Source organism: Chamaea fasciata, unplaced genomic scaffold (genome assembly GCF_029207755.1).
Source record: "Chamaea fasciata isolate MVZ Bird 193981 ecotype frontalis unplaced genomic scaffold, bChaFas1.0.hap1 SCAF_27, whole genome shotgun sequence".
NCBI classification, from domain to species: Eukaryota; Metazoa; Chordata; class Aves; order Passeriformes; family Sylviidae; genus Chamaea; species Chamaea fasciata.
Window position 1 is genome coordinate 3,309,171 of NW_027094112.1, and position 21,474 is coordinate 3,330,644.

The 21,474-nt window shown below is 61.3% G+C and overlaps 1 protein-coding gene across 4 annotated transcripts; it reads left to right on the plus strand.

Annotated features, from left to right (window-relative positions):
- Window positions 1-5,918: 5,918 nt before the first annotated feature.
- On the plus strand, window positions 5,919-21,320 carry LOC136301739 (signal transducer and activator of transcription 5B). 4 transcript variants are annotated; one of them, XM_066204931.1, is made up of 19 exons: window positions 5,919-6,000; window positions 15,603-15,740; window positions 15,858-16,014; window positions 16,098-16,187; window positions 16,338-16,512; window positions 16,587-16,717; window positions 16,822-16,973; window positions 17,046-17,201; window positions 17,282-17,461; window positions 17,596-17,683; window positions 17,817-17,939; window positions 18,089-18,181; window positions 18,319-18,525; window positions 18,698-18,792; window positions 18,859-18,989; window positions 19,657-19,827; window positions 20,023-20,074; window positions 20,282-20,389; window positions 20,457-21,320. In XM_066204931.1, exons 2-19 carry the CDS (start codon window positions 15,613-15,615, stop codon window positions 20,581-20,583), a joined length of 2,364 nt encoding a protein of 787 aa, XP_066061028.1. In that variant the 5' UTR covers window positions 5,919-6,000; window positions 15,603-15,612; the 3' UTR covers window positions 20,584-21,320. The 4 variants fall into 4 exon arrangements, with proteins under 4 accessions (XP_066061028.1, XP_066061031.1, XP_066061029.1 ...); XM_066204934.1 differs by having other exon boundaries at window positions 19,657-19,812; XM_066204932.1 differs by lacking the exon at window positions 5,919-6,000 and adding an exon at window positions 11,885-11,909.
- Window positions 21,321-21,474: the final 154 nt, after the last annotated feature.

A 21,474-nucleotide genomic window follows, 5' to 3' on the forward strand; every position in this document is an offset into this window, starting at 1 on the left:
AGCTGTGCCTGGGTCTCCTCCACTTGTGTAAAGGAAATGCCGGTGCCAGCGTGGGAGGACACGGCTGCACTGGGGCCCTGCTCTGGCTGCTCTCAGCCCAGGGTGTCTGAGGCTGCAGTGGGGCCCCTGAGAGGGCTTCTGCCCTGGGGGTCCATGGGCTCTGAGTGGAGGTGACGGGGCAGGACCTGAGGCTGGGGGCAGCAGGTCCCATGCTCTGCAAGGCAAGGGTTGTATGAGGCTGGGAGCACTGGCTAGTGACAGTGACATGTTCTGCCCCGGTGGATTCCACCCCCAAGCCCTCTGCAATACTATGGAGAACAGGATCATTCCAGGGTTTGTGCTCTGGTGAGGCCAAGAGGGAGAGATTATTTCTCTGTCAGAGCAGGATTAGGGGGATTGTTCATGCGGGTCATGTGGAACTAGCTGTGCTGGACAGTTTGAGGCGCTGGAGGTGCCCTGGAGCCTTCTCTGCCCTCTCTGTGCCCTGGACCATCCGGCGCAGGTCTGAGCTGACCGTGTCCCTGCTTTGGAAACGAGCCCTGTTCCAGGACTCCTCCATTTCACTGTCAAACCAAAGCAGGGCTCTGCCCAGACCCCACAAACTCATTCCTGCTCCCAGGATCCCTGTCTTAGATCATTACCTGCCTCAGTGGTGCAGCCCAGGGTGCTGTGGGTGGGGGGCAGTTCACAAAGGAATGAGGCCCAGCCTGTCTGCAGGGACCCCCTTCTCCTGCCCTGGCAGGTACCAGCTCCTCTCTGGCAGCTTTAGGATGGAATTAAGAACCCAGGACTAAGGACTTTTCTTACCTGTCTGTGGGTTTGCCACAACCCTGTGGTGTCAGGAATATGGTGTCCTATTCCATATTCCTGTGGATCAGGGGTTTCTTATCTCCCTGGGCCCACTGTCTCCCTGTTGGAACCTGCCCCACTTAGCCAGGGGCCAGCCCTGAGTAATGGGGTCAAGGGACCACTGCTCCCTATTCGGGGTTCCTGCTGTCTATGCTCTGGGAAGTCCTGGAGCCTGATGTGCAGAGGAGAAAGTGCCCAGGGAAGGTTCCTGTGCTGGGCTGGTAAAACCCCTTCAGCACCAGCGGCAACTGGGGCAAGGGGCACTTGCCAACATCCTGTCCCCCTCCTTCTGCCCCGGCCAGCCCTGCGGGGCTGCAGCCCTTGCTTTCTGCCTGTGCTGGGGCCTAAGGTTGTTTGTGGCTCCAAAAGGAGGTCACGGGGTGGCTTTGCTCCTTGGACAGGGCCACAGCAAAGTGGGGAGGAGTGGGGACGGTGTCTGAGCCAAGCGTGCAAACGGATTAGGGGTTTCCAAATGCAGATAATCCTCTTCGGATGCGGACACTTGCGTGACGGGCACAAGGCGGCCCCGTGGGGATGGGCAGCCACCTGCCAGGGCAGCCCCTGGACCAGGGGCAGTCCAGAGCAGGCTCTCGTGTAGGGTCCCGCTGGTACCTGGGGTGTCTGAGGTGTGCAATATTGACAGTTCCCTGGGCATAAAGCAGCAGACAGGGATTAGAGAGGTGACAGTTTATCTGTGGTTCCAGCTCCATCTCCAGGGCCAAGCAACTGAATGAGCAGGCCTGCAGTGAGGGGTGGGAGGCAGAGACCCCCAGGACTGAGCTGCCACCTGCCCAAGGGCCAGCCTGAGCATCTCCTCTGCCCTCCTAGGTGCTGAGTAGGATCTTCTCACAGCAACACATGGTGAGCTGCAGAGCACATGCCACTGCTGCCCAAACCAAGATCCATCCCAGTCCCTGCTTCCAGTGCTCGGAACACAACAGTCAAATATTGCATCACACTCAGATTAATACACAGCAGGGCAGAGCCAAGCAGTGGTGGCTTCCACTGCCACATGTGGCAGAGGTCAGACCCAGAGCTCCAGCACAACGCGATGTCCAAAAACACCACCTCCCAGCCATTCCAGGAGGACACAACCTGCCTGTTTCCCTACAGGTGTCCCATCCTGGCTCAGAATGCAGCATTTGGCTGTGGTGGCACCAGCACCGAGGGCTCCACTCACCCCGAATGGGGTGAAGGGCCCTGGCCCTGGTGCAGCCGCTGGACTGGGCTGACCTGTGGCAGCACGTTATGGCAAGAGCGGCTGGGACTGAGTGGTTACTGTGGCAACCTGAGCTCTGCAAGGGAGAGCAGGGATGCAGGGAGAGGACAGGGATGCATGGGGATGGGATGTGCAGGGATGTCAGGATGCACCAGCGTGGGATGGGGGCCAAGTGCAGCCCCGGTGCGTGTGCTCCTGATGCCCCCCACCAGCCCTGGCACTGGGGTGGGCATGAGATGATTGTGTCCTTGGTCCCAGCTGGGCTGTGGGTGCTGCAGCCCCCCCCTCCCTGTGCCCCCTCAGGTGTAGAGATACTCACTGAGCTGATGGGAGATTCTGGTGCCCTCTGCAGACCCAGCTGGGCTCTCGCTGTTCTGGGTGTTTCAGTAGCAGAAACTGGATGTTCTTTCTAGCTGGAGGAACTATGGAGGAAACAAAGACTCTTTGCCTAAGCAATGGCACTGCTTGGCTGCTGAAGCCACGTGTTTGCTGGGTTGTTCTCAGCCATATCCGAGTGGCTGGAAGCAGAGGTTTACTGGAAATTCCCCCTTGGATAAATTGTCATTTCCGTTTTTTGCTGGAGCAGATCATCCCCTCCTACTGGCACTAGGCACCATCAGGCTGAGCCTGTGCCAGTGACAAGCCTCTCTGGTGCCCCACCTCCCCGTGACCATGGCTCCAAGTCGTGTGCTGCCCATGGGCTGGCTGGGTTCTGGCAGGGTCTTTTTTGCTGTCCTGTCCCCTTGGCTGCTGGCCTCACTCTCCACAGGCTGCTTCTTCCACCAGCACCAGGGCTGGAACCCCACAGGGCCCATCCAGACTGGTTCTCCAATGGGACCTTTGTGGGAAAACATGAATCTGTGACTAATGTGGGGATTCATCTGGTTCGTATTAGCTGGGCTGGATTATCACAACAGGGTTTTGTGGCCTCAGCACAGACCTGGGAATGTGAAGGATGCCAAGCAGGGATGGGATGAGGCTGGGCTCCCGCATGAGACATCCTGCTTCCCAGTACGCAGGAGGGGATGGAGCCGAGGCTATGTCCTGCCCGCAGGTGACGTGGTTGGGTGTTTATGCTTTGCCAAAGCCCAGCACCCTGCACATGCCCGGAACAGCAGGGCGGATTGCAGAGGAGCCTCGCATACAGGATGTGCCCGGAGGGCAGTAGCCAGAAGCGTCGGGACCTCTCCAGAGCCGCCTAAATAAATGTTTCCACTCTTGAGAAATAATTAAGACCCTTGAGATGCCACTTAGAGAGGAAGGCTGTTCTGCCTGCACTCTTTGCTCTCCTGCTCCAAACACAGAGGCAATTTTCTCGGAAATCCATTACGAAGCTCCAGGCTCCCTCTGTCCCCGGAATGCACGGCGTCATTTGGCATCCTGCTGAGCTCATGCGAGGTGACCATTCGTCCGGCTGCGGCTCAGCCTGGATAATGCTCATCTTCCCACAGGTTTCCTGATACCGGAGAGAGCCAGGGTAGAGCTAGAGCCACTTCGGGGCATCACTGGGGTAGAGATGGGGCAGTTACAGGGCAGATCCGGGGGCAGCCTCTCTGTCAGTGACTGCAATCACTGCTGCTCTGTTCTTTTCCTCTGGAAAGGAAAAGTAACATCTCCTGGGTAACATCCCCACCAGCCAGCTCGGAGTTTTCCTTGAGACCTGGTGAAAACAAATTGTGATTGGATTGGATTTTATTGGATTCCATTTGCCCTCTCAGCATGGACCACTCTCAACTTTCTCTCCCATCACAAATTTATCCTTTTTTCCCTCTTCATAGCAGAAAGGGGATGGAAAAAGGAGGGAAATGAGAGGGAACGGAGGGTGTTTTCTATACAACTTCCAGCTTTCCCAAGCTCATGTGGCTGTGCAGGTCTCTGGCACAGGGAGCTCTGTGTCCCTGGGATCCTTCAGATACCCCTGGATCTGTGGTGCCCAGACAGAGCCCCAGCAGCAGCCACAGACATTGTGTGTGACCTTGATTCTCTGGCTTGAGCAGCCAGTGCCCGCCTGGCTGACTGTGCCAATGGGTTATGTGGGCCAGGGATTGTGAAAGCCGCGTGTCTGCGTGATGCAACACACCAGAGCAAGAGCGTCCCGGCCAAGCAGGGTGGGCAAGCATGAGGTCCCTGCGCTGCATTCTCCATTCCTTTTCTTTTGTCTCATTGAATACAGGCAGTGTGAGAGCTGCTGGCTTCACAGTCAGTGCCTGTCCCTGCTTGCCAGGGTCCCAGCTCACCTCTCTGTGAGGTCTGGAGTGCCCCAGGAGCACTGGGAAGCGCAGCCAGGGCTCTGCTGGCAGCAGCTCAGCAGCGATGTGTCAGCCTCTGTGCGTGAGATTCTCCTGAGCGGGTGAGCACGGGCGGCAAAACATTTGGTGGGAGCTGGGAGCTGTACGGGCTGGAGTCAGTCATTCAGTCATTCACCAGGGCTGCTGCAGGCACAGAGTGGGGCTGGCAAGTTGGAAAGCACCGTTTTGTGGCTGGCATTTGCATGGAGCAGGTGCTGGGCTGGTGCCTGCCCAGCCCACAGGTATTTATCTCTTGGAAGTGTGGAGCTCGATGAGGCAGTGAGGAGCCCAAGCTGGAGCCGCAGCACTTTAGTACAAGAGCAATAGATAAAAGCAGTAGAGAGGTGGGAACTTGGAGCTGTGCTGACACAGTGGCCAAGTGATTTGCAGTTGCTGATGCATCAACTGTCTGAGAGTGATCGTCTTCCAGCCCTGGCACAAGGACAGACGAGCCCCTCCTTCCTGGATTCCCACCGGGGAAGGGTCACCTGTGCTTCTACCAGCCCAGTGCAGGAGAGGGACCTGCGTTTGCTGAATTTCCCTCCAGAGTTTTTTCAGGCCACAGAAAATGAGTTGGTAACGAAAGTGAAAGCCCAGGAGATCCCATGTGGTGGGTGCGAGTGCTGGGGCAGAACGAGCACACCCAGTATTGCTTCCTGCCGCCGCCTCTGCCCATCACCGCACAGCAGCCGCACCCCGGGGTGCCCATCACCCGGGGTACCCCACTGCCCTGGGGTGCCAGTGCTGCCAGGAGGAGTCTGCTGTGGGTGGAAGCCGTGCAAGAGCTCCTCAGGATGGTTTTCTTATAACTGCTGTCAACTTTCCCTGTTTGAGCAACTGCAGAGGAGCTGGCAGTGCCTTGGGTCTCCTCACAGCTTGCAGGGGATGTGGCAGCTTGGAAGAGGGATGCAGTGTCTTGTCCCAGCAGGTGCCTGAGGCTGTGGCAGTGCTGGGGTCTTGGCCGTGCACATGGCTGCAAATTGTCAGCTCAGGCCTGCAGTGGGAACGGGAACCATGCAGCCACGGCTGCTTCATGCAGAGGGCCTGGCGTCAGCACAGGGCAGCCCTGCAGCCACGTCTGTGGCCACTTGCTACTAATTTGGTCATTCCTGCTCCTAGAATCAAGGCTTGGCACTGCTTTGGGCTTCCCCTGGTACTTACTGCCAAATTCTGGTGCTGGTTTGCGTCCTGCTAGAGCTGCTGGTGTTGATGCCTGAAGCTGTTTTGGACTCTGTCCGTACCCGGTGTTAGTGCCACTACTCAGTTATGACACCCTGTGCCATTGCCTCGTGTTGGTGCTGGTACTGGTGGCGATAACCTGTGTTGGTGCCCAGTACCGTCACCTAGTGCCACTGCCGGATGCCATTATCCCGTGCCCGGTACCGGCACTGTTACCCGGTGCCCGATACCCAGTGCCGTCACTCTGTGCCATTACCTGCTGCTGTTGTCCAGTGACTCGTACCGCTCCCGTTACCGGGTGCCGTTGCCGGCGCTGGCGGGGGCCGGCGGGGGCGGAGCCGTGGGGAGGCGGGGCCGCGCGGGCCGGGCCGGGGCGCGGCGGGGGCAGAGCGGCGGCGGAGCCGAGCGCCGGGAGCCGCCGGAGCCGCGGGAGCAGCGGAGCCGCAGCCGCCGCCGCGGCCGCAGGTGGGGGCAGGCGTGGGGCCGCCATCGCCGCCGGGACGAGACGGGACGGGACCGGACTGGACCGGACCGAACCGAGCGGACCCGGACCCCGTCCGCCTTCCGCAGCAGGGCCGGGCGGGGTGCGTCGGGGCCGGGGCTCGGTCCGGTCCGGTCCGGTCCGCGCTGTGGGTGTTTCGTAACCCCGGGCGGGTGCAGCTGGGCCGGGCGCGTGGGTCGGCGGGGGCCCGGCTGGGCCCGCGGGCTCCTGGGCGGGCGGAGGCGCCGAGTAGGGCCGCTCCGAGGGGGCGGCGGGTACGTCCCGGGCCCGTCCTGGTGCCGCGGCGCATCCCGGGGCGGGGGCGCTCCTCGCCCGGCGGAGCGGGGCCGCTCTTCGCACGCGGGCCCCGCCGGAGCGGCGGGCGCGGAGGGCGGCTCCGAGTCCTGGTCCCGGGCCGAGGGGAGGATCCGGGACGACGCGAGGCGTCCCGTGGAGTGACGGGGGGGTCCCGCCGCAGGCAGCACACCGGACCGGGATGGCGGGAGCGCGAGCCCCGTTGCTGTCGCTGGGACGGGCGGCTCCGCGCCGCGGGGCGGGTGGGATCGTTCCCCGGCGGGAGCGGCGGCACCGCGGGGACCGCAGCGCTCAGTGGCCTTTCACCCAGCTCGGCCGCGGCCGGTGACTGGGAGCCCGCGGGAACCGCGGCCACCTGTCCAGCGGGTTACGGAGCTGTCAGGGCTCCGTGCCCGGCCAGCCCCGGGCTGGTGCCAGCCCGGCCCCGGGCAGCTCCTGCCGAGCGGCTCCGGGGCTCCAGCGCTCAGCTCGCACCGGCACTGCTGAGCGCGCCCTGAGCTGCGGTGGCACCACCGATGGGCCGGGGTTGGTGTTGGCTCGTTCAGTTCTCCGTGCGCCTTGCTGGGTACCCCGTGGCACAGGGCCAGGGACAGGCGGTGACCAGCAGCAGTTTGATGACAGTGTCTAGAGCAGTGTCAGTGTCTGTTGCGGAGGGGAGACAGGGCTCCGAGTAGTTCAGCGTGGTTTGCCCACAGCAGGGGCATGGCACACAATGTCCCTGTGGTGCGGGGCGCTTGATTAGAGCAGGACATTCCTGGTTCTGAGCTGGCTCACTGTGCTGGCTGCCTGCAGCCAGCCCTCATCCCTGCAGTGCTCGTGCCTGTGCTGAGAGCAATGTGAGCCCTAGCAGTGGCATGAGAGGGGACACTTAGTGCAGGCACAATGAGCTGCTCTGCAGAGCCTGACCACTGCCGTGGGCATCGGGAACCAGCCTTCCACGGTGGGAGCTCTCCCCTCTGGGTCCTGACTCCTGGCCCAGGTCCTTGTGCTCCTGGAGCCATCAGTATTGCAGCCTGACCTGATGTGATTCCAAGGTGCTGGATGTGAGGATGGAGACTGCTTCTCTGGATTTTATAACTGTTCCTGGGGAGCTGCTCATCCCTGGGGCTGGAGAGGGCTGGGCTGTGCCCTGCTGTGCTGTGGTTGCAGCGTGAGGAGGAGGAGCTCTGGTGTGGGGTGAGAGGTACCAACAGCCTGTGTGCTGGGACACGGGAGAGCTGGACTGGGAGCAGGGCGTGACGGGTGGCTGTCACCCACTCTGTGTTTTGTGGCACTTTGACAGTGCCCTGCTTTGGTCCCGTTGGGCCCCTACAGTTGCCACTAGAGCCACCTCACCGGGTCTGCTGCACCTGCCTTGTGCCAAGGCCAATGCTTTGGGGCAGGATTAGGGATGCCCTCACCGTAAAGCGAGCTGCAGTTGGGGATGCTTAACACAGGGCACACAGAGCCTCTGGAGGGACCTTCCCCTCTCGCTGCAGGGGAAGTGCTGACTCCAAAGTGACTGTGAAGGCTTTGCCATGGGGTTTCCCAGCCCTTTCTCGAGTGATAGCAAAACTCAGATACCCTGCTTGCAAAAAATCCCTGCTCCCTGCACTCCTCTGTGTTGTGGGTGGTGCGTGGTGACTGTGTTGGGCCAAATACAGTGAAGCAGCCCCATCAGCTGGGAAATTACTTTCTAATTTGCAAGAAATGACTGTAAACTGGGCTGGACTCGACATGCTTCACAGCAGCCCTGGGGAGCTGGCAGGAGCCCAGGCGCAGTGGGATGGCAGGTGGGGTGAATGGCACTGGCATCCCCTGGGTACCTGCGCTGGAGGCCACGTCCCTCTGACTGCCCGGCTGCGGTGTCCCACATTGTGAGTGCTGCCCTTGAAGCAGCCACTGCAGGGAAGCCAGGGCATGGCTGGGGTTACGGTTACGGTCCCCACATTGCCAGGATGGGTCAGGACTCGGCTCTGTGGCCATGCAGGCAGCTCCAGCCTGGGAGGCTGTGCTGGCTCCGGGGCTCCGGCACGCTCCGGGAGAAGTAGCCTCGACAGCTGTAATGTTTCTGTGGCATGCCTTTCCTTTCATGGGGTGTCTATTTTGCAACCCCCAAGTGTTTTGATCCCGGGAGGAAGGGGGCGGGGGTGTTTACCCTGGCACCGCATGGCTGGTGCAGGGATCCAAGTGGTGCTGGGCATGCCTGAATTTCACATGCAGCAACAGTTCTAGCAACATCTGCTGGCTGATAAAAGGTAGGCTGCTGCACGCCGCTGCTCCCGTCGCGTTGGGAAACGTCGAGGGGGAGGCACACTGTGAACACGGCTTCCTGGCCGATAGGGCTGAGCTGACTTGCTGATAAAGCAGAATCCACCCATCTGCCTGCACCAGAGGGCCAGAAACACAGGCTACTCACAGGCACTTCATGCCCAGCGCTTCCCTGAGTGCTGGGTCCTGCTTCCCACTGTATCAGGAATGATGTGGTGCTGGGCTGGGACAGCCATAGCAGCATAGCTGAACCCACAGCACAGTCACAACCCATTCCAGGTTCAAACAGGCACTGGTGAGTTTTGCAATCTCCACTTTCAGTGTAACTTTGTGTTATGGGCTGGTTTATAGCACAGCTATGCTGGGGAGGGAACTGGGGAAAAGGCTGGTGCTGGAGAGTCACTGCCTCAAAGAGCCAAGAGCAGAATCCACCCAGCCCTGCCCACCACGTGCTGGGCTCTCATTCTGTCTGGCCTCTCATCCCTATCATTCAATGGCCCTGCAAAGCCTTTAGCAGAGGAAGAGGCCACTCTTGCTGGCAGCTCTGGCCCCTTGCACCAGCTGGAATCTCTGTAAAACGATCTTTGTCCTCTCTGGTGTGAACACCCGACCCTGCTGCTGTTGGGCTGTGGACCCAGGGGTGCAGCTTCTCTGGCCCTGCTTGTGGAGATGCTGTGCTGAGGCTTATAGTACAGCTCAGGGGCAGGGGCTCTGCTGCTGCTTCAGGGGCTGCATACCAGGGCTAGGAAAGCCAAAACCCAGTTGGAACATGTTTGCGTGTATGTGTGTGCATGCTGTGCTCTACCCCTGAGTTTGAGAATTTTGCTGCACAAACCACTGGTGTTTTTGTTCTATATTCTCTGTCTGACTAGTCCCCGCTCCTGCCAGCATCCCTGGATGTCTGTGTATCCCCTATTTCAAAGGCAAGGCTTTACCCCCCTCCATCCTGCTCTGCTGACTTGGTGTGAGAGCATCTCTGTGTGCAGAGCTGCTGCAGCTGCTGGGGATGAGCTCTGGGAGTGCGGTGGGGGCATGCAGAAGCTGCTCTGCTGTCCCTCTGACTCTCCCTGCTCATCAGACTTCCAAAAGCCTGTGCTGTGCCAGCTGGCCTGGCCCTGCAGCCATGCCAGGGGTGAGGAGGCTCCTGCACCATGTCCCCAGCCCCAAGGAGAGCTGGAGCATGGCATCAGAGGGGATGGATGTGGCCAGAGCAATGCTGTTGGTGCCTGTGCTGCCCACGTCTCCCCCAGCCCACCTGGGTCCTGCCCAGCAAATCCAGTCTGGCTGTGGCAGGATTAGTGCCATTGTGTGCGCTCATTGGAGCATGGCAGAGAAAATGAAATTGTGTCTCCAGACCCCAATCGGGACTAATTCGATGCTGAAATGAGTTTAATCCTCAGGTCCTTCGCCCAGCCTGTCCCTCCTGGGCTGGCGCAGGTCTGAGCAGGGATTAGCACCGAGCCAGGAGCTGTGATGGATTTGGCCTTGGTGCAGGAGGCTGGCACAGAACCTGTGCGACCCCAGGGCTGTGCCCACAGCGTGGCATTACAGGGGCTTGGGGTTGGTCATTATTAGCATGGAGGGAAAACCCCTTCCTTGAGTGTCCTGGCATGGGGCAGCTGCACATCCAGGCAAGGGCCAGAGTCTGCCCAAGCTGGGATGCTGCAAGTGGTCAAGGCTTTGTGCCTGCCCTGGGATTCCCCCACCAAGCCAGGGGAATCTCCAGAACCCTGAGCTGGCAACTCCCTGCTGTGCCAGCCCCAAAGCTAGTTAATTCGGCTGCTTGGCCCCAGGGAGCCAGCAGTAATTAAAGCTCTGCCCAGCCTCTCTAATCCTGTCTGGGGGTTTATGGTGGGGGCAGCACCAGTGCTGGCAGGGACTGGGCTCCCCACAGCAGATGTCCTGCAGGAGCTGCACTGGACTCGTGTCTGTGGGGCTGGTTGGGCGCTGGGCTCTGCTGATAGTCCTGCCCACCACTGCTGGTCCAGCTACATGCTCCGTGTCTGGAGGAATACTAGTGGTGCCAGGGCAAGTGCCAGTATGTGTCTGTGGCTCCCCCAGAGTGGCTCGTGGTGCACCGAGGTTTTCTCGAGGTTCTAGCCATTGGATTCAAGGGATTTTGCTGGGATTTTGCTGGGTATTTTGGTGGTTTTGGTTTGACGCAGTTTTCTGGGCTTCTCTGATTGGAAGAAATCTGAAGTGAGGAGGAAAACCTTTCCCACGGTGGCAAGTGCTGGCAGGCAGAGAGCCTGGCCCGTGGTGTGAGATGAGCTGTCAGCAGCCCCCAGCACTGATGCCCTGGCACATCTCTGCCTGTGTGGGGCTGATGTCCCCTCTGGGCAGCACCAGGTCATGCATGCGATTTTCTTGTTCCTGCAATGGTGTGAATTCTCTGCTTTTGGCTCCCAGAGTTGCTGGGACACATGGACAGTCCTGGTGGTACTAGTTCCAGCTCTGCCTACTGGCTGTGGGGCCTGTAACCTGCTTTTGGGGGGCACGTTGGATTACCAGAGCCAGCCATGCCTCTTTCATGAGTGTCATGGTACCTGGCCCCAGATGTTTCCAGCGTGGGCTGAGCGGTTCAGCTGCCTCCTCCCCGATGCCACCAGGGCAAAGCCATCAGTTGCTGCCACTTTCTGTGGGAGACAAACAAACCCCATCAAAGCACTGAGCTTCTAGAAGGAGCTCGCTCCCATGCCGGTGGGTGCTGCCTCCTCCCAGCCAGAGCTGGAAACCACAGGCCGGTGTAAAACGCGAGCAGCCCTCTGCCCTCTGTGCCGGCTCCACAGTGTGCCGGTGTCACAGCCCCTCTGAGCAGGGCTGGGGGCTGCTCACCGGCACCCGGCTGTTCCTGCTGCAGGCTCTGCTCCAGGGCCGTGTGCTGGGACTGGGAGTGAACCTGGGGGCTGCAGGTGAGTGGGTCCCGTCTCCCCCCATGCCCAACTCCTGCACGGGCCCCTGGGGGTCCCATCCCTGGCTCTCAGCCAGCCACGGGGGCTCAGTGCCACTGACCTGCTGAGGACAGAGGCTGTGTCTGCTCTGGCACCGGGGGGGTGTGAGGGGCCGAGGGGGAGCCTGTGCCGGCCCCGCTGCCCGGCGGGCGCCCCGCGGGCAGCCGTGGCAGAGGAGGCTGCCAGCAGCCGGGGGCAGGCTGTCCCGCGCAGGCAGCTGACATTTTGGAAGGAAATAGCTGCTCTCTGCTCCTTCCTGTAGTGCGTAGCCAGCGAAACGGCCGCCCGGGAGCCCGGCCGTGCCGGCTGCGCCCGCCCAGAGCCGTAGCCGGGCTGTCCCGGGGCCGGACGCCAGAGCAGAGCGGGGCCTGAGCGCGGTGAGTGCGGCTGCGGGACCGGACACTCCACGCCACGCTCCAGCGGGGCCCTGCGGTGCGCTGGTGCGGACAGGAGGCGGCTGTGGGCGGAGGGGCGGCTGTCTGTGCTGGGGTAACCGGAGCCCTTGGCTGTGCCGAGCGGCCGCTCCCGGCTGTCACCTCCACGGTGCCCGGGGCCCGTCTGGGGGCCGGGTCTTGCCCTGGAGGGATCTTCGGGGCCGCCCACCTTGGAGGGCTGCAGGACACCTTCCCGCCGGGCCTGCCAGGGCAGGGGCAGCGCCGGCTGGGGCAGCACCGGAGCCCCGGGGCGGCACCACGGTAGAGTCCGGCCCTGCGGCCACAGGCGAGGCCGGCTCTGACCTGGAAGCGATCGCGGGTTCCCGGAGGTGCCGAGAAACCACGTGTCCGTGTTTACCGCGGCGGGAGGCGCAGCGGGCGCAGGGCCGCTGCCGCCGGAGCCCAGCGCCGCGCCCCTGCCCCGGGAAGACTGCGCTCCGGAGACCCCCGGGCCGGGAGAGCACCAGGGCAGTGCGGGAGCCGCCGCCGCGGAGGGACTGCGTGGGTCGAGGGAGTGGGGCGGGGGGTTACAGCCAGAGCCCTTCGCTGTGGTCCCCGCAGGCTTTTGCCTAGCCCTTGACCCCTGCCTGGCCCTTCACGGCATGGGTCTGGGCAAGTGGCTGCTGTCGGGGGCTGTGCCAGCGCCGGGGCACGGGTGTCCTCCTGCTCACGAGGAGGTCTTCGGGCTGGCTCTGTGCAGGGAGCGTCCCGCGGCGGATTGCAGTGAGCATCCCGTGCAGAGCGCGCTCCGGCCCCGGGGTAGCCGCTGTCTGTGTTTGGGTTTTGCCCTGCCCGTGGCACGTGGGAAGCAGCTCCTGCCAGCCTCACCCTGTGAGGCATTTCCCTCCTTTTGTCTGCCCACGGATGTGCTCCGGCTCTCCTGCAGCTTGGGACTTGCTGGTGCCTACTGCCAGTGTGTCTGCGACCCTTCCGCAGTGTGGTCACGTCAGTCCCCTGATTGCCCCCAGCCCCAGCAGAGCTGCCACCTTCCCCATCTCCCCCTCTCCTTGCTGCTGCCTCTGGCCTTCTGAGTGCCCTTTCTGAGTGAGTTTCTCCTGTTTTGCATTGGGTTTGGCAGTGCTTCCCCGTCAGCAGCAGGCAGTGAGGCTGTAAGAGATAGAAATGATGACTGCTGGCATCTTCTTCTCTCTGCTCGGTCCCTGTGGCGCTGGGGTCCCTTCCCACAGCTCTGGGGTTGGTGTCCTCAGCAGTGCTCCTACCCCGGGAAGCTGGGCAGTACCTGCTTCACAGGCAATAAGTCTCCGGTGAGCGCGTCGCTGTGGTCGAGTGCTGCTGGTTAACCGAGCTGCAGTGACGGGTGGGTTCCAGCTCGCTGCTGGCGAGTAAATGCAAAGTAGCCTAAACCACCACAATTATCTGCCTCCTGCAGTTGTTGGAGTGCGCATGGGGCCGGTGGCTGCCGTACATGGCTGACCCATGGCAGTGCTTGAAGCTGCAGTGGCCCTGCTGGGGCTGGTGGGCTGGAGGTGGCACTGGGGTGGGTGGATGTCCCTGGATGTGAGGGTGAATCCATCCCTGGGCTCCCATCCCTCGGGCAGCTGGTGGTGCCAGGGAGGAGTGTGATGCTGGAAAGTGATGTTAGGCATGATCCAAGGCAGGGCAGTGGCTGCAGGAGGCAGGCCTGCCTGGAAAGGCTGGCAGTGGCAGCTCCAGCTGCATGGTGGGACCATGGTGCTGCAGCTTATGCTGAAACAGAGTTTCTGCCCCAGCCACACTGAGTCTCAGGGCCAAAAGTCTGCCCATGGCACGTGGCACTGGTTGCTTGTGCTGGGGTGGTCAGTGTACCCCGCAGCCCACAGGGAGTTTTGGTTTGTCCACAGGTGAGACACAGAGACAAAAGTGAGACAGATTTCACCCAGGAGAAATTGCATGTCCTGCTGCATTGACAGTGTCTGTGGAGGTTATGCTCAAGCCTGGTGCAAATGGTGTTTTGGGGCTCACACCAGGTGAGCTGTGCCACTGTCTGCCACTGCATGGCCCCTTGTAGAGGCAGATGTGATGCTGGTGCTCCGGTTCCCAGGCTGGCACTGGCCAAATGCAGAGTCTGCCAGCTCACCACAGAGCAGCCAGAGGCTCGTTGCTTAACAACATGCTGGAGTGGAGTAGGAAATGTTTTGTCACTGTGAGATGGGAAGAGATCACCATTTTATCAACAGGCAGGGCAGTGTCTGTTTGCTCTGTGTCCGTGCAGATGTCCCCACAGTACTGGGGACTTCGGTCACTTTGTGGTGCAGTGGCACTGGCATGGCTGTTCTTGGCTCTGCCCCTTATCAAGCGTCCACAGTTTCCAACAGCAGCATGTCCTGCTGTCGGCCATCCCACCTTCCCTTTCCTCCTTGCTGGCATTCTTCTGCCTCCCCAGGCCCCTCCTTGCCAGCAGCATTTCCAGCTTGGTGATTTCTGTGAATGTGGAAACGTTCCTCCCTTTTTATAGGGGAAAAATTCATTTTTAGCCAACTCTGGGTTATTGTTCCTCTTCCTGCTCAGGGGCGGGTGTGCCTGGCTCAGGGGCTCCTGCTGTAGCTGCTCTGCTTGGACCCGCTGCCACTGTCCCCCAGCATGTGCCCCTGACCATATGACAGCCCTGTGAACCACTGGGTATTTCTGAGGCTGAACAAAATGCTTCGGGGAGAGGGGGAAGCACAGCCCCCACTGGCTCAATCCCTCTGTTTGTCACCACCCAGTGCAGTGATCAGGTCCTGGCCTGGTCACCCGGCCTTGGGCCACGTCCAAGGCCTTGCACCCCTGCCTGGCCCCTCTGTGTGGTGCCAAATCCCAGGTGGTTTGTGTGTGAGTGTATCTAAATGCTGTTTACTGCTGTCTCCTCACTCAGGAGAGTGAGCCCTCACCTTGAGCCCCCCAGGCCCTCCTATGTCACTCACCATCACGTCACGCTCACACACTCAACTGCAGGTTGTTTCTCCAGTCTCGTCAAGCCACAGGTGATTCAGGGGACACACACACTGGATTTTAGTAGAGGTCCTGTCACCGCAATCTTATCACTGCCTGCCCCTGTGGGAGCCAAGGCTGTGTGGTGGGTGGAATCCCTGCATGGAGCCAGAGCTGCCCCAAAAACTGCTTTGGGAAGGTTCAAGCGTCTCCACCAGGACATGGGGCACACAGTGGCCCTGGCACTGGGGACTCATCAGGGACTGTGGTGCCACGTGGGCTCTTGGGGCTGGGGCTGCTCCTGCCTGCTGGCGCTGCCAGGGTGTGGGCAGGAGCAGAGTGAGCGCAGGGGGGGCCTCTGCTCTGCGTCACCCTGGATTTCTGGCGAGCCCTTCCTCCCCCTGGCCTGTTTCCTCATTCGCGTGGCCAGCGATGGCTGCGATCCCGTGGTGCAGTGAGGGGAAATGAGAACCATGTGGAGAGGCCATGCAGAGGCGCGTCCCCGGCCCTGGGCACCCCCAGGGCTGTTCCTAGAAAAGAGGGGGTGACTCAGAGCCGGTGTCCCCTGCCCCCACATGTCCTTTCTTTCAGCAGCTGGAGGCAGCGCTGGCAGCACCAGGGACTCGGGACACTCCTGCAGCGGGTGTGGGGACAGCCAGGGCCGGAGCCCTTGCAGCCCAGTGCCTGCCTGTCTCTGCTGGCGCCCTTACAATGCATCTCCCACAGGTGCTGAACCATGGCGGTGTGGATCCAGGCCCAGCAGCTCCAGGGCGAAGCCCTGCGGCAGATGCAGGCGCTCTATGGGCAGCACTTCCCCATCGAGGTGCGGCACTACCTGTCACAGTGGATCGAGAGCCAGGCATGGTAAGTCAGGGGCTCCCGTTCCCAGGGGGTGCTGGGCTTGGCAGCGGCTGCCCCGGGGGTACAGGGGGCTGCTCCCCACCACCAGGCTGCCCTGACACCACTCTGCTTCACGTGCAGGGACTCCATAGACCTTGACAACCCCCAGGAGAATGTGAAGGCGACGCAGCTTCTGGAGGGGCTGATCCAGGAGCTGCAGAAGAAGGCAGACCACCAAGTGGGTGAGGACGGCTTCCTGCTGAAGATCAAGCTGGGGCACTACGCCACGCAGCTGCAGGCGAGTGGGGGGGCTGTGGGCAGGGCTGCAAGGCCAGGGGGGTCCCTGCCCTGTGCCTGGCTCAGGCAGTGCTCTCCCCACAGAACACGTATGACCGATGCCCCATGGAGCTGGTGCGCTGCATCCGGCACATCCTCTACCACGAGCAGCGGCTGGTGCGGGAGGCAAACAATGTGAGTGTGGGCTGGGACAGGAGAAGGAGAGGGTTCCATAGGGTCGGGGGGATGCTCAGGGGCTCCTCGCCATCATGATGGGAGCAGCCCTGAGGCAGGGAATGGGGAGGGTCCCCTCACTGTGCTGAGCGCAGCCTGTGCCCCGTGTAGAGCCCTTCCCCGTCCGGCTCCCTGGTGGACGCCATGTCCCAGAAGCACCTGCAGATCAACCAGACCTTCGAGGAGCTGCGGCTCATCACACAAGACTCGGAGAATGAGCTCAAAAAGCTGCAGCAGACACAGGAATACTTCATCATCCAGTACCAGGAGAACATGCGACTACAAGGTGGATGGGGAGCCGAGGGGCATGGGTCTGGGGAACTGGCAGGGCCAGCCCTAACACTATGCCCTGTCCCCCAGCCCAATTCTCCCAGCTCTCCCAGCTGGGCCCTCAGGAGCGCATGTCACGGGAGACGACGCTGCAGCAGAAAAAGGCATCACTGGAGGCCTGGCTGCACCGTGAGGCCCAGACACTACAGCAGTACCGCGTGGTGAGTGATGCTGCCTGGCTCCCCATGATGCTGTCCTCTTCTCCCCATAATGCTGTCCCTGTGATGCCCTGTCCCTGAACCCCTGATGTTGTCCCATCTCACAGGACCTGGCTGAGAAGCACCAGAAGACGCTGCAGCTGCTGCGCAAGCAGCAAACAACCATCCTGGATGATGAGCTGATCCAGTGGAAACGTCGGCAGCAGCTGGCAGGGAATGGGGGCCCACCCGAAGGCACCCTGGATGTGCTGCAGACCTGGTGAGTGCCTGCTGGGGTGGGGATGGGACGGGGTGCTGAGCCCCAGTGTGTGCTGAGCCCTGCTCCACCCAGGTGTGAGAAGCTGGCAGAGATCATCTGGCAGAACCGGCAGCAGATCCGCCGTGCCGAGCACCTGTGCCAGCAGCTGCCAATCCCAGGCCCAGTGGAGGAGATGCTGTCAGAGCTGAACGGCACCATCACCGACATCATCTCTGCTCTGGTCACCAGGTACAAGTTGGGCCCAGCTGGGCGGGGGGCCAGGTTGGCCCTGCCCCCTTCCCAGTCCCCCTGATCCTTCTACCCCCCAGCACCTTCATCATCGAGAAGCAGCCTCCCCAAGTGCTGAAGACACAGACCAAGTTTGCAGCCACCGTGCGGCTCCTGGTGGGGGGGAAGCTGAATGTGCACATGAACCCCCCCCAAGTGAAGGCCACCATCATCAGCGAGCAGCAAGCCAAGGCCCTGCTGAAAAATGAGAGCACCCGCAAGTAATGCTGGGGGCTGGGGGTGTGTGACTGGGGCTGCCAAGGCAGTGGGGAGCAGGCTGTGGCAGGGGGGAAGGGCTGCACTTTGCATGGCTCCCAGTCCTGCTGGTCCCTGACTCTCTGCATTCCCGTGGCAGTGAGAGCAGCGGGGAGATCCTCAACAACTGCTGTGTGATGGAGTATCACCAGGCCACTGGGACACTCAGCGCCCACTTCCGCAACATGGTGAGTGCCCCTGGTTCCCCGTCCTGTCCCCTTGTGTCCCTCTGTGTTCACCCCAGTGTCCCCATCTATTCCTCCTAGCTCACCCCTCATGTCCCTATCTATTCCTCCATGCTCACCCCTTGTGTCCCTGCAGTCCCTGAAGCGGATCAAGCGCTCAGATCGCCGCGGGGCTGAGTCAGTGACAGAGGAAAAATTCACCATCCTCTTTGAGTCACAGTTCAGTGTTGGTGGGAATGAGCTGGTCTTCCAGGTGAAGGTAAAGCCACTATGTCCCTTCTGCAGGCCCTAGGCAAGCCGTGGGCACTATGCCCACAGGAGTGGGGCTGGGCTGGGGCCACATGGGTGCCCATGGGTGATGCTCCCTTGGTGCCCCACAGCCAATTGCGGTCTCCTTCCTCTCGGCAGACACTGTCCTTGCCTGTGGTGGTGATTGTGCATGGGAGCCAGGACAACAACGCCACGGCCACCGTGCTTTGGGACAATGCCTTTGCTGAGCCCGTGAGTGCCAGTGCCACGGGGGGCAGGACAAGCCCCTTCTGCCCTGAGTGGCTGCGGGAGTAGGGCTCAGCCTCCAGGTGGGACGTGCCTGGAGGCATCAGGCAGAGCTGGCGCTGACCATGCTCTCTTGCCCCCAGGGCCGTGTGCCCTTCGCTGTGCCCGACAAGGTGCAGTGGCCGCAGCTCTGCGAGGCGCTCAACATGAAGTTCAAGGCAGAGGTGCAGAGCACCCGTGGGCTGACCAAGGAGAACCTGGTGTTCCTGGCACAAAAGCTCTTCAACAGCACCAGCTCCCACCTGGAGGACTACAGCAGCACCACAGTGTCCTGGTCCCAGTTCAACCGGGTAAGTGGCCTGGGCTCTGTCCAGAGCCCCCCAAGTGCTCGTGTTTGTGGGGCTGGATGAGGCGTACCCACCTGGGGGTCCCTGAGTCTCTGCTGCTGCCCCCAGTGTCTGGGCTGTGTAACAGGCTCAGAGGCTTTTGACAGGAGTGCTCATTTTCTGGGGATTTCAACAGGAAAACCTGCCTGGGAGGAACTACACCTTCTGGCAGTGGTTTGATGGGGTCATGGAGGTGCTGAAGAAGCATTTGAAGCCGCACTGGAATGACGGGTAAGAGCCGTCCTGCCCTGTGCTGCCGGGCCCGAGCCCCAAGCCCTGACGCCCTACTCTGCCTAGGGCCATCCTGGGCTTCGTCAACAAGCAGCAGGCGCACGACCTGCTCATCAACAAGCCCGACGGGACCTTCCTTCTGCGCTTCAGTGACTCGGAGATCGGTGGCATCACCATTGCCTGGAAGTTCGACTCCTGTGAGTGTGTGCCCAGCACTGGCATCCCTGGACCGAGTATCCCTGGCCCCAGCCAGGCCATCTCATGCCCGTGGGGTACTGACACTGCCATAGCAGGCACGCTGGAGCCATCCTCAAGAAAGAGGCGAGCGCCAGAGCTCCCAGAGAATGCCTTGGCTGTCCCGTGGGGAGTGGCACTGTCCTTGCTCACTACAGCCATGGCTGTGTCAGGCCCGAATGCTGTCAGCAGTGGGGAGGAGGGATCAGGCTAAACCCTCCAACCCAGCCCTGGGGACTGATGTGGACTGTACGAAATCCAGTTACTCGGTGGTGCTCCGCAGTGCAGGGGCTGTCAGGGGTGGCCTGACCTCATGCAGGAGTCTGTTGCCATTCACAGGAGTGCCCTTTGGAGGGTCACATGGCTGAGAAGCACCACGGAGCCCCATGGTTGGGGTAGCAGTCCCCCACGTGTCAGGATGAGGCCAGACCTGCCTTGGCTTTGCTGTGCCTCCTACCTTATCCCATTTTCTGGCAACCTGTGCTTTATCCTCAGCTGTTGCTGGGGGAGGGATGCAGTGTGGAACATGCTGTTTGCTGCTTGATGTGACCTCGCAACCCATGTCCAGAGCATGGCCAGGAGCTGCTGCAAACTCTGGGAGTCACCATGATCCTTATGCTTGTCTTGCAGCTGAGAGGATGTTCTGGAACCTGATGCCTTTCACCACCAGGGACTTCTCCATCCGGTCCTTGGCTGACCGCCTCGGGGATCTCAATTACCTCATCTATGTGTTCCCCGACCGGCCCAAGGATGAGGTGTTCTCCAAGTATTACACGCCGGTTCTCTGTGAGTCCACGCCAGGTAGCGCTGTCCCTTCACCCCATGTGTGTCCCCTCCTTTGTGCATCCAGCCCCATTGGAGCTGGTGTTCTCGGTGTCCCCCTTCCCCAGGGCCCCTCTGGGGTTCTGCATCTGGCCACGTGTGAGCCCCCAGCACTGCCTGGGGTCGTGGCGTGTGCTGGAGCTTGGGGCCTCAGTCCTGCCTCCTTCTCTCTAGCTAAAGCTGTGGATGGATATGTGAAGCCACAGATCAAGCAAGTGGTGCCAGAGTAAGTGTGACCCCAAAGGCAGATCCTGGGCAGTGGTTGCCATGGGTTCCCAGTGTTGAATTGGCTGGGTTGGGCAGCAGTCCAGGGCACTGAGGAGCCCAGGTCCGCCACCAATGGCCACATTGGTGTTGGGCCTTGTGAGACACAGGCAACCTCACCTGCGGGGCACCTGTCCTGTGCCAGTGCTCATGAGACCCATCCCCACAGGTTTGTCAATGCATCAGGAGATTCTGCCCCTGGAGGGGCCACCTACATGGACCAGGCACCCTCACCTGCTGTCTGCTCCCAGCCTCATTACAACATGTACACCCAGAAGTAAGTATCACACCCCTATCCCTGGCCTGCTGCAGCTGGTCCTCCCCTTACCACCTGCCTCCCACAGCCCCGACCCTGTGCTGGACCCCGAGGGTGAGTTTGACCTGGAAGACACGATGGATGTGGCGAGGCACGTGGAGGAGCTGCTGCGGCGCCCCGTGGACAGTCAGTGGATCCCCCACGCCCAGTCGTGACAGGCAGGCGCCTGGTCCCTTGCCCCTGGCCCCGGTGCTGCGGGGACTGTGCTGTGTTTGTGTCTCTGTGCCAGGGGACAGCGGGTGGGCCCTGCCCCCAGGATTTGCTCTGTGCTGCCCCGAAACACAGGCTGGCGTCCAGCTCTTTGGTGTTTATGCCCTTGTATAAACGGCAGCGGATTTGTCGCATGGTTTTCCTGTATGTTCCTTTCAAGAGGCCCAGCTTCGGCTTTCCGCTTCTGCCAGCACTGGCCCTGCAGCCCCCTGTCCCTCCGTGGAGCTGCTGGGGCGGGGGCCGCCAGCCCGGCCTCAGGTTCGCTTTCGCAGTCGTCACTAAGAATGTACATGTCGCCTTCTTGTTCCCCCCGCCGCTCCGTTCCCAGGGGTGCGTGAGGGCAGAGGGCAGAGGAGGGGTTCTGCCAGGGCTCCGCTAGCCCGTGCTGGTGCTCTGCTCCACAGTGGCAGGGTCCCTGGACTTCATCTTCTCCTCTGCCCCCAAGGATGCAGGAGCCCCTCCGGCTCCCGGCCTCAGTGTCCCCTCTGGAGCCGGTGCAGCATGAGGGTGGCAGGGTGCGAGGGCACCCAGTGAGGGCAGTCGGGTGGGCAGGGGGTTTGGGGAAGCAGAGCCCTCCGCCCCCTGCCTCTCCCCTCGCCTGGGCGGGAAACTCTGGGGTCCTGGCCATGTTATTTTTCTATCACAGAGTAAATAAAGCACGGAATATTTTTGTAACACAAAAGCTCTGGGTGCCACGTGTGTCTTGGGACAGAGGCGGGATCCTCTGGGGAGCTTCTCATCTCGGGTGCACCAGGTGAATGCTGGGGCTGGGCCCGGTGTTGCGGTTTCCTATCGCTGAGGGCAGCATTGTCGAGCCTCCGTTGGCACAAGGTGGG

Coding starts and splice junctions, on each gene's coding strand:
- LOC136301739 (XM_066204931.1), top strand. CDS start 15,613: ATGGCGGTGTGGATCCAGGCCCAGCAGCTCCAGGGCGAAGCCCTGCGG. Junction 17,202..17,281: donor ATCTCTGCTCTGGTCACCAG/GTACAAGTTGGG, acceptor TCTACCCCCCAG/CACCTTCATCATCGAGAAGC. Junction 17,684..17,816: donor GCGCCCACTTCCGCAACATG/GTGAGTGCCCCT, acceptor GTGTCCCTGCAG/TCCCTGAAGCGGATCAAGCG.